Source organism: Pseudophryne corroboree, chromosome 7, assembly GCF_028390025.1.
Source record: "Pseudophryne corroboree isolate aPseCor3 chromosome 7, aPseCor3.hap2, whole genome shotgun sequence".
In the NCBI taxonomy this organism is placed as follows: domain Eukaryota; kingdom Metazoa; phylum Chordata; class Amphibia; order Anura; family Myobatrachidae; genus Pseudophryne; species Pseudophryne corroboree.
In genome coordinates, this window is record NC_086450.1 from 415,036,886 (window position 1) to 415,052,949 (window position 16,064).

Below are 16,064 nucleotides of genomic sequence, written 5' to 3' on the forward strand. Positions count from 1 at the left end.
CCCTCCGGAAGGCGGCGCCCCGGGCAAAAGTCCTGCTTGCCTGTGGCAAGATCCGCTACTGTATATGGCCTAATTCAGACCTGATTGCAACAGCAAATATTTCTCTAATGGGCAAAATCATGTGCAGGTGCAGATGGGGTGTGTTCAAACTGAAATCTAAACTGCAGTGTAACAATAAAGCAGACAGTATTTACCCTGCACAGAAACAATATAATCCACCCAAATCTAACTCTCCCTGCACATGTTATATCTGCCCCACCTGCACTTAACATGGTTTTGTCCATAATTTAGAGAAACATTTTGCTTTTGCAATCAGGTCTGAAATCGACCGACAATGTGCATGTAATGTGTACTGAGATATTTAGCATTTTGTGTACTCGCATGGAATCCGCACTTTCTGTCGTGTTCCTGGCGCATCTGACACAGGAATGTGACTGCGAGGGAGTCATAGTTGAATAGGTCATAGAAGTAAAATAAAAATCCAGACATATATTGTGCGCACATTTGTGTTTATCTCTGAATCAGGCCCGTTGTAACCTGTCATATTGTTAACAGAGCTATTTTCTTCAAATGTTACTATAGACATTAACAGCAACAGCACCTATATGTTAAAGAGGTTATAAGTGTAAGAGGAAGAAGGTGAGATGTAAATATATTTTGTGTGTGTTTTATGGCCAGCCTGGAACTTATATTAAAGGGCATGGTACCTTCACATGAGAATGATTTGCACTGTACGCTAGTTTAAAATTGCAGCTGATATACAGTATAGCCTATAATTCACATATACTGATAGGTGGAATGGTAAATCCACAGGGAAATCAGCTACACAGACAGTATATACTGGAGCATGGGCAGACTGGAGCTTTGGATTGTTTGCAGTCACCCTGGCTCTCTGTAAACACTTGCAGGGATAATCAGTATTATTTGGCCGTTATTTAGTGACTCAGAGCTGAAGATGTGCTGACAGAATGCATAACCATGCTCCAGGAGTGACATCTCCAGCCGGCACAGCCCTGGAATGAGATCAGGGCAATTATAAAGCAGGACGGCTGTGAGTCGCTCCTCAGATAATCATCCCCCCCTATCAGGAGGTGCTGCGCTGCCCCTTTAAACAAACGTGACTTCTCCCGGGTCTCATTCTCTTTGCATCAGTAGACTTCAGTTTTTGCATAATGAAAGTCTGAGTGGCATTGGATGGGCGAGGAGACCAGAGCTGGGGAGAGCTGTGTAATGCTAAGTATGAGACAGAGAGAGAGGTAAGGAGAAAGAGATAGAGGCAGGAAGAAAGGGAGAGCGGTAAGGACAGAAAGAGAGGTTAGGAAAGACAGGGTCAGGGTATGTGAGTGAGAGAAATAGAGAGTGGGGGATAAGGAGACAGGTAGGTAGGGAGGGAGAGAGTGGTAAGGGGAGAGAGATTGTGAGGGGAAGAGAAAGAGAAGTAGAAAGAGACAGTATCGGGATGTGTGTGAGAGAGGGCGAATGACAGAGAAGAGGGATAGGGAAGGAGAGTGTAGAGGCAGAGATTGGAGCTATATAGATTAAGAAGAGGAGAGGAAAGGAGGGAGACAGTGTTTATTGCAGCAACTGACAGAGGACGTAACATCGGGACTAAATACCGAAACACTGAGAAAAGAGGCAACAAGAGACCCTGCCTAAGTAGAAGAGAGGACTATGATAAAGGGAGACCAGAAGCCCTTAAAATAAGAAGGGAGAAATAGGTAGGTGTGACTGGAGACATAGCATCTTCTGAATGTAGCTTTAGGGTTAGAGAAAGAGAAAAAGGGTTTCAGGTCTGTACTTACCCAGCGAGACCCCATTCTGCGACATGAACTGAAATGATCCGGACATGGATAAACTTTGCTGAGAGGCGCAGAGAATGGTCTCTAGAATCCATCACATCTTAATAATCCAAAAGGGGGCTGTCAGGATAGGTCTGTGCCACGTCTTTCCGGGAGCATAACTCAGCACCCACATCTCCAGAGTCAGATTGGGCAAAAGCCAGCTCCAGAGGATGAAGGTGCCCTCTGGTTGTACCTCTTAGCTTGGGATATCGCCTTTGGATTGATGGAATTCTGCCTAGGTGGACTGAATTGCGACCCAATAGACCTCATGCAACAGTTATGAGGAGAGAGTGCTGTAGGTTTCTACAGATAGATGCCAGTGCTAAAAGAAGATCACAATGAAGGTGCAAAACTGAGTCAGAACCCCGAGTAAGGCACCTTATCAGAGGATTGGCACTGCTCCCCCCATTAGGCTCATGCTACAAGATGACACAGGAACTAGGCACAACCTGTTAAGCAACAGTTTGGAACTTACAATAAAGGTATACTTATAGGGATTTACAATATGCTCCAGCATCTATTGCAGAAGGAAGCGGCGCACATGTGAAACTTGGTCGCTCTGTATATGGGAGCGCGGATCTCAGGAGCTGTCCGTTCAGCACCACACTGGGAACTCAGCAGATGTCAGACACTGGCTATGAGCTGTCCCTTCAGCACCACAGCCTCTGCCCCTGTACAGGTTGCGGGATATACTAATGACAATGAGCACAGGGAAACTTTAAAGTTACTGTCAGTGACTTGCATGGGGGCATTAAAAAGCATTATATTTTAAAATACAATTTTCTTTTTTCCAAAACTTTCAGGCAAAGTTATAAAGAGGTTGTAGGAAACGCAAGCTACCTTTATCAAGGTTGTGAAACGCTGAGTCCAGACTTCCAGTCATACTTTTTGGAGAGTCTTCATGTCTTCCTACATACATTTGCACTGAAAAGTTCTATCACTTTGCTGGATTTAAAAACAAACACTTCCAGTACTTGCCTGACTTCTCCTAACAGGTTGTCACCTAAACCAGCTTCCTCTCTAGCTAGGGGTCCAACTACCATGACCAAGTATGAGGATGTGTGACAGAGGTGTTCAGATGCTAATTACCACTGTGGGGGCCTTTGCTGCTTTCAGTCTGATGACTATTGCGGTGGGCACGGATTACTGGCTGTATTCTAGAGGGGTCTGCAAGGCTAAATCCACCAATGACAATGAAACCAGCAAGAAGAACGAAGAGGTGATGACTCACTCAGGATTATGGAGAACTTGCTGCCTTGAAGGTATGTGTTCTCTTCTGTAGACACCTGTTACCTTTCAACTATAGAATAATGCATGATTGCATAAGTAGCTTAATGCAGAGCTAAGCAAGCTATGGCTCTTCTAAACTACAAATCCCAGCATGCCCAGCCTACCTCTGGCTGCCAGTTCATGTTGGCACTTGTAGTTTCAAGGCAGCAAATAAGTCACAGGTTGCCTGTATATGGTTTCAAAAATACCTTGTTTTAATACATAGTCATATATAGCAATACTGTATAATGCATATATTCCAGCAGACAATGTGTGCAACATCAAAATATCAGACCACACATTCAGTTTCTAAATCAGATCATATTTAGTGAGTAATTAGACCTGCTCTTGCCATTACAATGCATTGCTGTGAATGCCATTTGCAATCAGTGAATTCTTATATGCTAAGGAAAGAATATTATATTTGTTCTATGAATCATTGCTATAACCCAAGTACATAATCCGCTGTGTTTACGCTAGCAGTGTTCATTGTCTGGCATCTAGCATTGAAAATGTGCTGTAAATATGTTTTACCATCTCCCCTCTGCTAATGCTGCAATCCACAATATTGGACCTGCCAGCATGACTCACCTCAGCAGTGTGATAATGTTGTGCTCTTGCTTTACCCCATGTATTTTCCTATGGCAATAACTTCCTCTGAATAAACGACTTACTCCTACAAAATACTGTTGGCTTCAAATCAACTCAACCAAAATATTTGCAACTAGAAATTAGGAGTGGGGAAGCAAGATTAGGGTAATATATCTGCTGGAGAGGGCCAGGTTAGCAGGTCTAAAGTTTGGGACTGTAATTAGTTTTTTAGCAGATTAAAAGGATACTTGTAGATCAGAGGGGAGGTAAACCACCTATAAAACAGCAGATACTGAGACAAGTACCAGTATGTCATGCCAAGCTAGCTGGGAAGGCAGGTTGAGACTTTTAGTTCCTCAACAGCTTCAGAGCCACAAGTTGTAAATGCCTGCAGATGACCTGTAAGGAGAAACACAAATGCTTCTTATCGTTGTATTAAACACCTGGTGCAAATGCTCATGTTACATATTAAGAATCCTTATTATACCTGGCTGCTGTATTCAAAGGTTACAGTGATCATCTCTCACCCAATAAGTTAGTGCCAGAAAACTATTTGTCCTCATAACTCTCTATCATCCCTCCTACCCAGCTCTCATCCTTGGATCTAAAGTCTCAGTTTGACAATAACTCACTTCTGTTTCTATGTTGATTTTCCCCCCCAATGTGGGATATTTTCTAATATTAGCTTCTGTGTGGGAGATACCTAACAGAGAATTGCTATGGATTTCTGCTCATCTGAAAGGGTTAACCGCTTCACGGCCAGTGGCCAGCTAAGTGGCAGAAAGTGGTGCTATTGACACTCACTGTGTACTCATTAAGCAACAATGTCATTAGAAGAAGTTCAATATATCAAGTCTCTACTCATTTTGTGTGTGTGGGATTGGGGTGGGGGGTGGACTGTAACCCCTATTAGTACATGCCGATATTTGGAAAAAGTCATAAATCTCCAACAAACAACATCTGACACTGGTCACTAATGTTCATTTTGAGGGTCCTAACCCCATCCTACATGTCATAAATCCAGGATGGCTTAAAAGATAGTACAATATAAGTGGTAATCTATGCCAGTTAAATGGAGAAAGCACTAGTTAGAATGTTTAATGAATGGCGGTCCAAGATGAGCTTTTGCCTGTTTATCTTAGGGTTGGGAAGGGTTAACAAGACAGTAAAACTACTTGCCTTGCCTAAATCACAGATTCTCCCTGTATTTAATCTTCTTTCCATTGCACAGATTAATCAAGCTTTCTCCAATCTCTTCATGTTTGACTTCCAGATCCATTCACCTTATATATATTCTAAATGAGATAGAATGGAACTACAGTGACAATACTACAATTCCTCCTTCAGAACATTTTTACAAATGATTCAGAGCAGGTCTTCTATGCATAAAGCAAGCAAACCCGCAAATGAAGGTCACCTCTAATTTGAAAAGGGTGCAAGTGCTACATTTATTTCCCTTGTCCTCCTTTGCCGTAGACATATTTATATTGCAAATAAGATCAAGATGATCAATTTTATTTTAGTTAACCTAGACCTAAAATTGCACAAAACCACTTATTGTCTTTGATAAAATAAGACAACTAAGTACATCTAAGATCTTTTTTTTATTATTTAAATCAACCTTAGGCTTACTGTTTTACAAATTGAGAAATTAAGGAATATAGTGGAGTTTATGAGAACATTACAGAGAAATAGCTATTACTTCAGAGATATTGATATTGTGATTAGCTGTGGTTTTATCAGTTATAACAGACGAGCAGTGAGATCAGCAGTTTAATACTATACAGAATAACGTGCCTCCCGGGGTACATGACAGGGATATTACAAGTCACCCTGGTGTTTCACGTCCTAAATTAAAGCACTTAGCCTGCAGTCTTATGTCCTTACATGGATACGGAACTCCTGCATGGCTTGTTATGGCTATATGATGTACAGTAGAAGGTCTGGCACGTCATTCAATGTAAGATACTGTACCTAATATGTGAATTTTGCAATTTAACATATTATGAGTATAGCCCACACTATTCCTCACAAATTCCATAGATGTTACTGTATGATGTCAGAATTCTAAGAGTACTCCGTCTGTGAATTCATTACTATAAAATATATATGACCTTCTTCCTTATATATGATTTTATAAGTATACTGTTTATGTAGAGTGACACATTTTAATGCTCAGGACACAGTACACGGAATACAGCTTTATTTAGGAATATAAGGCAATTGTAAAAGAGCTTAGAGTACTGTAATCTGGGAGATTTAAAGATATAGTTGAGGCCCAATTTTGATCCAGATTTCTATGGAGAAGTTAAATTACTTACATCAAAGTCTACAGCAAGCAAAGCTGTGACTCTTACATGTAACCATGGCTTAGAAATTGCATTGTAAAAGAAAGAGACATACAAGGGTAAGAGTTGGGTATATGTACCATTGCACACACTCCATATCCCATGGTACATACTGCTCCACTCCCGTTCCTCCTGCTCGTCAGCCCATTAACCTGGGCCAAGGTCACTTAATGTTGTTGCAGTTGGTTTATTAACATCTGTGTTTTAGTTGGTAAATAGGTGGGATAATGGAAACAGACCATTATGCACTGAGTTAAATAGATGATGCTAGAGGCAATGTTCCTGACCCATGGCTTGCTTGAGGCATCTGTTTCCTTCAGCTCAGGGTCGGTGCAAGGTCTTTCTACACCCTAGGCAAAGCTTCAGCCTAGTACCTCCTAACCTGCAAACACCACCACCACCACCTCTGAGGGGAGACACAGGTGGCCGCTAGGTGGGCTGGGGTGAACTACATCATTATACATATACAGAGAAAAGGGACAACACTCAAGGACTTTTAAAGTGAAAAAGTATATTGTTAAAAAAAAGTCACACAATTTTGTGACTTTGCTCACAACACACTTTCACTTTCAAATACTTGAGTGATGACTAGGGTTGCCACTTCATCCCTTTAATTCTGGACACATATTAATAATTAGACAGGTTCTGTGGCTGATTAAAACCAGGTGAAATGGAGTCTTGAAGTCAGCCAGCCACAGAACCTGTGTAATTAATATGTGTCCAGAATTAAATGAGGTGGCAACCCTAGTGACGACCATTATTTCTACCTATGTATACATGCTAGCTGGCATGTTAGGAATTGTATAGGACACTGAGGCCTATTCCACATTTTTGCTGAGTACCGGGCTGTAAAATCTGTACTGTCTGTGGTCCCCCTAAGGACCGGGTTTGAGACATTGTGTATTATTAGATCACAGGTTCTTAAACTTGATCCTCAGGACCCCAAACAGTTCATGTTTTCCAGGCCTCTTCACAGAATCACAAGTGAATCATTTGCTCCACCTGTTGATGTTCTAATATGTGTCAGTGAGTAAAAAATTCACCTGTGCTCTTGCTAGCTAACCTGCAAAACGTGAATTATATAAGGACTGAGGACTGAGTTTGAGAACCACTGGATTAGACGTATTAAAAAAGATGCTATACATAACACCCAACCAGGTTCTATCTATTATTCATCTACTGCAGTGTTGGAAATGATAGCTACAATTTGATTGGTTGTTATAGTCAACACCTCCACTTTGTCTTTTTAGAACTTTCAGTAAATCTATCTGCTCAAATGTATCAACTAAATACAACTGATAAAGCTAATTTGTAAGATGAACCAATGTACACGAGCAAGCAGCCTACCCAACCACAAGGAACAAAGGGCCTAATTCAGACTTGATCACTTCTGTGCATTTTCGCACAGCAGCGATCAGGTCTGAACTGCGCCGGCGCCACAGTGCGCTGGCGCATGCCAGACAGCCGACGGCTGTCTCAGCCCTGCGATCGCCTCTGCCTGATTGACAGGCAGAGGCAGTCGCTGGGCGGCAGAGGGCGGGCCGGCGGCGTTTGGTCGCCATTTAGGGGGTGCAGTCTGGTCAACGCAGGCATGCCTAGACCGTTGGGGGGACGGGCCACTGTGGCAGCGTCACACAGCCGCTGCGACCCTCACAGCGACGGGTAGTTCCCTGCCAGCGCGCTGGAGCTGCGCTGGTGTGGAGCTACTCTACAGGTATAAAAGCATTGCCGCCATGCTTTTGTACTTGCGCGGCGGGGTAGGGCCTGACATGCGGGGCGGACTAGTGCTGGGCGTTTCCCCGCATGCCAGGGAAGCTGATTGTAGATGTGCTACATTTAGCACATCTACGATCAGGTCAGAATTAGGCCCAAAGTACAGGCAGTCATCATGGGGGCTGAGAAAACATGCCTGACAATGCAAACAGTCAATTGAATGGGTATAGTAAATGTGTGCCTCAGTGCTGTCACTGGTTCTGTATAATTTGGTAGGCTGCACTTATGAGTAACAGTTCTGATCACACAATTGCTATTTCCACTCTGGGCTCTGCTAGATGACAAGGACACCTCATGAAAACTAAAGCAATGCATCTATGAAAATGTCAAAAACATCTCCAATGTACGAGTACAGTATATATTCAAGATGCAGATGCTACTTAAAATATCCCTAAAATATATAATTTTCTATCATTGGAAAGTGTTTGTAAAGAAATTATTTTACACCATTTTGTCTTGAACATTATTAAAAACAAATTAGAGCCCTAAAGTTGAATGAGAAAATGAGTGCACACTGTTGTCTGACAGATACATGATGTGTGCAAACTACTGCCTGACAGATACAGGTGTGCAAACTACTGCCTGACAGATACAGGTGTGCAAACTATTGCCTGACAGATACAGGTGTGTAAACTATTGTGTGACAGATACAGGTGTGTGAACTATTGCCTGACAGATACAGGTGTGTAAACTATTGTGTGACAGATACAAGTGTGTAAACTATTGTCTGACAGATACAGGTGTGTAAACTATTGTGTGACAGATACATGTGTGTAAATTATTGTGTGACAGATACAGGTGTGCAAACTATTGTCTGACAGATACAGTGGTGTGCAAACTATTGTGTGACAGATACAGGTGTGTAAACTATTGTGTGACAGATACAGGTGTGTAAACTATTGTCTGACAGATACAGGTGTGTAAACTATTGTGTGACAGATACAGGTGTGTAAATTATTGTGTGACAGATACAGGTGTGCAAACTATTGCCTGACACATACAGTGGTGTGCAAACTATTGTGTGACAGATACAGGTGTGTAAACTATTCAATATAGAAAACACAGCGCTTTTGCTAAACCACCAAAAAAACGTTAATTCTTAACAATTTTAAAAAACCACATCAGATTCCGGCTGCTCCCACCAGTGGTACTGTTCCACCAATTAGTTGTAAAAATGCAAATAGATTTAATCAAGGGAGCGCTGAAAACAAATTCATTTTATATCATAAATTTAATATGGTCCACATATAAAACATCAGTAAAAACAATTTAAAATATAATATCCGGATATTTTAAAAAACAATATGCACTCAATGATCCATCTATGCCCTGAGCTCAGGTTGAATGAATGTCCATTTGTTTATTTATAATGATCCGTTCCAAACCCGCTTGATACTTTTAGTTAAATCCGGCTGTGTCACTTTTAAATGGTAATAGGTAGTAACAATCTCTTTGAATTCAGTTACAGTCACAAAGTAACTTTGATATGTAGCAGAAGGGGGAGAGCGCTGTGTGATGATTGTCTTTCACAGCGGTATGCTACGACCCCTTAATCATCCCAGCCGCTGCCCGCCTCAGACAGAGATATACTCACAGCCGCCTCGGCTTTCTATGGGGTACGGACTGCCTTTCACTTGGTCACGCTTTAGCTTTATCCCCAGTTGAATGTCTGGTGGGCACTTCAATGCGGTAGCAGGATATCATGGACGTCTCAGGGCACCGGGATCAGAATAGTAGAGCCCTTCTATTGTGTGACAGATAAAGGTGTGCAAACTATTGCCTGACAGATACAGGTGTGCAAAGTATTGCCTGACAGACACACGTGTGCAAACTATTGCCTGACAGATACAGGTGTGCAAACTATTGCCTGACAGATACAGGTTTGCAAACTATTGCCTGACAGATACAGGTGTGCAAACTATTGCCTGACAGATACAGGTGTGCAAACTATTGCGTGAAAGATACAGGTGTGCAAACTATTGTGTGACAGATACAGGTGTGTAAACTATTGCCTGACAGATACAGGTGTGCAAACTATTGCCTGACAGATACAGGTTTGCAAACTATTGCCTGACAGATACAGGTGTGCAAACTATTGCCTGACAGATACAGGTGTGCAAACTATTGCCTGACAGATACAGGTTTGCAAACTATTGCCTGACAGATACAGGTGTGCAAAGTATTGCCTGACAGACACACGTGTGCAAACTATTGCCTGACAGACACACGTGTGCAAACTATTGCCTGACAGATACAGGTGTGCAAACTATTGCCTGACAGATACAGGTGTGCAAACTATTGCCTGACAGATACAGGTTTGCAAACTATTGCCTGACAGATACAGGTGTGCAAACTATTGCCTGACAGATACAGGTGTGCAAACTATTGCCTGACAGATACAGGTTTGCAAACTATTGCCTGACAGATACAGGTGTGCAAACTATTGCCTGACAGATACAGGTGTGCAAACTATTGCCTGACAGATACACGTGTGCAAACTATTGCGTGACAGATACAGGTTTGCAAACTATTGCCTGACAGATACAGGTTTGCAAACTATTGCCTGACAGATACAGGTGTGCAAACTATTGCGTGAAAGATACAGGTGTGCAAACTATTGTGTGACAGATACAGGTGTGTAAACTATTGTCTGACAGATACAGGTGTGCAAACTATTGCCTAACAGATACAGGTGTGCAAACTATTGCCTGACAGATACAGGTGTGCAAACTATTGCCTGACACATACAGGTGTGCAAACTATTGCCTGACAGATACAGGTGTGCAAACTATTGCCTGACACATACAGGTGTGCAAACTATTGCCTGACAGATACAGGTGTGTAAACTATTGTGTGACAGATACAGGTGTGCAAACTATTGCCTGACAGATACAGGTGTGTAAACTATTGCCTGACAGATACAGGTGTGTAAACTATTGCGTGACAGATACAGGTGTGCAAACTATTGTGTGACAGATACAGGTGTGCAAACTATTGCCTGACAGATACAGGTGTGTAAACTATTGTGTGACAGATACAGGTGTGCAAACTATTGCCTGCCAGATACAGGTGTGTAAACTATTGCCTGACAGATACAGGTGTGCAAACTATTGCGTGAAAGATACAGGTGTGTAAACTATTGTGTGACAGATACAGGTGTGCAAACTATTGTGTGACAGATACAGGTGTGCAAACTATTGTGTGACAGATACAGGTGTGCAAACTATTGCATGAAAGATACAGGTGTGCAAACTATTGTGTGACAGATACAGGTGTGCAAACTATTGTGTGACAGATACAGGTGTGCAAACTATTGCATGAAAGATACAGGTGTGCAAACTATTGTGTGACAGATACAGGTGTGCAAACTATTGCATGAAAGATACAGGTGTGCAAACTATTGTGTGACAGATACAGGTGTGTAAACTATTGCCTGACAGATACAGGTGTGCAAACTATTGCCTGACAGACACACGTGTGCAAACTATTGCCTGACAGATATATGATGTGTGCAAACTATTGCCTGACAGACACACATGTGCAAACTATTGCCTGACAGATACATGATGTGTGCAAACTACTGTATTGCCTGACAGATAATTACACGTTAGAATTGTAAAATGACAAAGACGATTAATGGGGATGTGGTTAATCTGCCGGCTGTCGGGATCCCGGCAGTAGGAATACCGATGGCAGAATACCGACACCTGTCAAACTCAAAATGCCTACTCCAGAATCCCGACAGGGTCAGGAGACTGGCGCTGGAATTCCAAAAGCCGGCATTACGACCATAAGTATAGCGGGTGTGTTAGGACTGTGGGAGGAGGTGGTTAGAGTTAGTATGCAGGGAGGGGGGTTAGCGTTAAGGCTGTGGGAGGAGGAGGTTAGAGTTAGAATGCAGGGAGGGGGGTTAGGTCTGTGGGAGGGGGAGGTTAGTGTTAGAATGCAGGGAGGGGGTTAGGGCTGTGGGAGGGGGAGGTTAGTGTTAGGATGCCGGGAGGGGGGTTAGGGTCGTGGGAGAGGGAGGTTAGAGTTAGGATGCAGGGAGGGGGGTTAGGGTTAGGGCTGTGGGAAGGGTAGGTTAGAGTTAGGATGCAGGGAGGGGGGTTAGGGTTAGGGCTGTGGGAGGGGGAGGTTAGAGTTGGGATTAGTGATGAGCGGGTTCGGTTTCTCGGAATCCGAACCCCCCCGAATTTCACCCATTTTACACGGTTCCGAGGCAGACTCGGATCTTCCCGCCTTGCTTGGTTAACCCGAGCATGCCCGAACGTCATCATCCCGCTGTCGGATTCTCGCGAGGTTCGTATTCTATATAAGGAGCCCGCGCGTCGACGCCATTTTCACTCGTGCATTGGAGATGATAGGGAGAGGACGTGCAGCGTTCTCTCAGTTTCTGTGCTCAGTGTGCTGCAAATATCTGTGCTCAGCGTGCTTGCAAATATCCGTGCTCAGTGTGCTGAAAATATCTACGTTCTCTGCCTGAAAAACGCTCCATATCTGTGCTGCATTGTAGTATAGGAGGACAGTGCAGAATTTTGCTGACCAGTGACCACCAGTATTATATAGCAGTACGGTACAGTAGTCCACTGCTCTACCTACCTCTGTGTCATCAAGTATACTATCCATCCATACCTCTGGTGCATTTTAGTTGTGCGCAGTATATATAGTAGGAGGACAGTGCAGAATTTTGCTGACCACCAGTATATAATATATAGCAGTATGATACAGTAGGCCACTGCTCTACCTACTTCTGTGTCGTCAAGTATACTATCCATCCGTATCTGTGGTGCATTTTAGTTGTGCGCAGTATTATATAGTAGGAGGACAGTGCAGAATTTTGCTGACCACTAGTATATAATATATAGCAGTACGGTACAGTAGTCCACTGCTCTACCTACCTCTGTGTCGTCAAGTATACTATCCATCCATACCTGTGGTGCATTTTAGTTGTGCGCAGTATTATATAGTAGGACAGTGCATAATTTTGCTGACCACCAGTATATAATATATAGCAGTACGGTATAGTAGTCCACTGCTCTACCTACCTCTGTGTCGTCAAGTATACTATCCATCCATACCTGTGGTGCATTTTAGTTGTGTGCAGTATATATAGTAGGAGGACAGTGCAGAATTTTGCTGACCACCAGTATATAATATATAGCAGTACGGTACAGTAGGCCACTGCTCTACCTACCTCTGTGTCGTCAAGTATACTATCCATCCATACCTGTGGTGCATTTTAGTTGTGCGCAGTATTATATAGTAGGAGGACAGTGCAGAATTTTGTTCACCACCAGTATATAATATATAGCAGTACGGTACAGTAGTCCACTGCTCTACCTACCTCTATGTCGTCAAGTATACTATCCATCCATACCTGTGGTGCATTTTAGTTGTGCGCAGTATTATATAGTAGGAGGACAGTGCAGAATTTTGCTGACCACCAGTATATAATATATAGCAGTACGGTACAGTAGTCCACTGCTCTACTTACCTCTGTGTCGTCAAGTATACTATCCATCCATACCTGTGGTTTATTTTAGTTGTACGCAGTATATATAGTAGGAGGACAGTGCAGAATTTTGCTGACCACCAGTCTATAATATATAGCAGTACGGTACAGTAGGCCGCTGCTCTACCTACCTCTGTGTCGTCAAGTATACTATCCATCCATACCTGTGGTGCATTTTAGTTGTGTGCAGTATTATATAGTAGGAGGACAGTGCAGAATTTTGCTGACTACCAGTATATAATATATAGCAGTATGGTACAGTAGTCCACTGCTCTACCTACCTCTGTGTTGGCAAGTATACTATCCATCCATACCTGTGGTGCATTTTAGTTGTGCGCAGTATTATATAGTAGGAGGACAGTGCAGAATTTTGCTGACCACCAGTATATAATATATAGCAGTACGGTACAGTAGCCCACTGCTCTACCTACCTCTGTGTCGTCAAGTATACTATCCATCCATACCTGTGGTGCATTTTAGTTGTGCGCAGTATTATATAGTAGGAGGACAGTGCAGAATTTTTCTGACCACCAGTATATATATATATATATATATAGCAGTACGGTACAGTAGTCCATTGCTCTACCTCTGTGTCGTCAAGTATACTACAAAAGTTCAGTAAAATTACCCAAAAATCAAAATTAAAAGCATCTGATGAGAAGCATAAACTTGCCAATATGCCATTTACGACACGGAGTGGCAAGGAACGGCTGAGGTCCTGGCCTATGTTCATGGCTAGTGGTTCAGATTCACATGAGGATGGAAGCACTCATCCTCTCGCTAGAAAACTGCAGTGCCACTCCTAGGTGGGCCACTTGGGTCGCTTAGCTTAGCCATCCAGCGACCTTGGAGCACCTCTTTTTTTCTTTGCATCATGTGCTGTTTGGGGACTATTTTTTAAATCGGCCATCCTGTCTGACACTGCAGTGCCACTCCTAGATGGGCCAGGTGTTTGTGTCGCCCATTTGGGTCGCTTAGCTTAGCCATCCAGCGACCTTGGTGCACCTCTTTTTTTCTTTGTATCATGTGCTGTTTGGGGACTATTTTTTAAATCGGCCATCCTGTCTGACACTGCAGTGCCACTCCTAGATGGGCCAGGTGTTTGTGTCGGCCACTTGGGTCGCTTAGCTTAACCATCCAGCGACCTTGGTGCACCTCTTTTTTTCTTTGCATCATGTGCTGTTTGGGAACTATTTTTTAAATCGGCCATCCTGTCTGACACTGCAGTGCCACTCCTAGATGGGCCAGGTGTTTGGCCAGGTGTTTGTGTCGGCCACTTGGGTCGCTTAACAGCGACCTCGGTGCAAATTTTAGGACTAAAAATAATATTGTGAGGTGTGAGGTGTTCAGAATAGACTGAAAATGAGTGGAAATTATGGTTATTGAGGTTAATAATACTATGGGATCAAAATGACCCCCAAATTCTATGATTTAAGCTGTTTTTGAGGGTTTTTTGTAAAAAAACACCCGAATCCAAAACACACCCGAATCCGACAAAAAATTTTCAGGGAGGTTTTGCCAAAACGCGTCCGAATCCAAAACACGGTCACGGAACCGAATCCAAAACCAAAACACAAAACCCGAAAAATGTCCGGTGCACATCACTAGTTGGGATGCAGGGAGGGGGGTTAGGGTTAGGGCTGTGGGAGGGGGAGGTTAGAGTTAGGATACAGGGAGGGGGGTTAGGGTTAGGGCTGTGGGAGGGGGAGGTTAGAGTTAGGATGCAGGGAGGGTTAGGGTTAGGGCCGTGGGAGAGGGAGGTTAGAGTTAGGCTGCAGGGTGGGTGGGTTAGGGTTAGGCACCACCGGGGGGGATGTTAGGTTTAGGCAGTAAGGGGGGAGAGGGTTAGATAGAGTTAGGCTGCGGTGAAGGGGGGGTTAGGTTTAGGCACTAAGGGGGGGGTGCAGTTGGGGTTAGGCTGTGGGAGGGTTCGGGTTAGGGGGCAGGGAAGAGGGGGGAACATATTTACCTCGCCCCTTTTGGGATTTCACAGATAGGGATTCCTACCCGGTGGTCAGTCATACTGGACCCGATTAATGGATATGACGCATGAATAACATGGCAGCTTAAAGCATAAAAATGTAATTTGTGGAAAATACCAAATGACGGCGTCTACTATGAAATTTTATGTATTTACTTACTTAACAGAACACTATGTTAAATAGAATCCACACTAACTGTTGAATTTTTACATTTACTCATTTCCGCTTGGAAATGTACATCCCATGTAATGCAGCACTTAGTGGGACATTTACTAAGCAGTGATAAGAGTGGAGACGTTGCTCCATCAACCAGTCAGCAGCTCTGTATAATCTTATAGTATGCCAATTATAGCTGTTACTTCAGTGCTGATTGGTTACCATGGGCAACTTCTCCACTGGCTCACTTCTCTGCTCTTATCACTGCTTAGTAAATGTCACCCTGTGTGTCTGTGAGAAGGATGTGTGTAATCTGCTGCACACGGACAGAACAATATAGAATTGCAGTTACAGTCATTTCGTGTGTGGTATACTTCCTGGGCCAGGATATGGCACCACTGCTTTTTTAACTTATGGGGTGCAGTATAGGGGGAGATGTGTCAAATCTTCTACATCGGACAATTGGGGAAGAAAACCATAGCATCTACTCTGCTTCTAGCTACCATTTATCTAGTACATTTAAAAAAATGATAGCTAGATTCTGATTGGTTACAATGGGCAACTATACCTATGCTCTTAATAAGTTTTGAGA

At 43.1% G+C, this 16,064-nt stretch overlaps 1 protein-coding gene across 2 annotated transcripts in view; it reads left to right on the forward strand.

Annotated features, from left to right (window-relative positions):
• The first annotated feature begins 1,090 nt into the window (after positions 1-1,090).
• CACNG3 (calcium voltage-gated channel auxiliary subunit gamma 3) overlaps positions 1,091-16,064 on the forward strand; it is a 245,368-nt gene continuing 230,394 nt past the window's right edge. The window contains exon 1 of one of the 2 annotated variants that reach the window (XM_063934746.1): positions 1,091-3,103. In XM_063934746.1, the coding sequence (XP_063790816.1) occupies positions 2,893-3,103 (211 nt within the window). In that variant the 5' untranslated portion in view covers positions 1,091-2,892. The remainder of the gene's footprint in view (positions 3,104-16,064) is intronic. The other variant, XM_063934745.1, reaches the window with a different exon arrangement.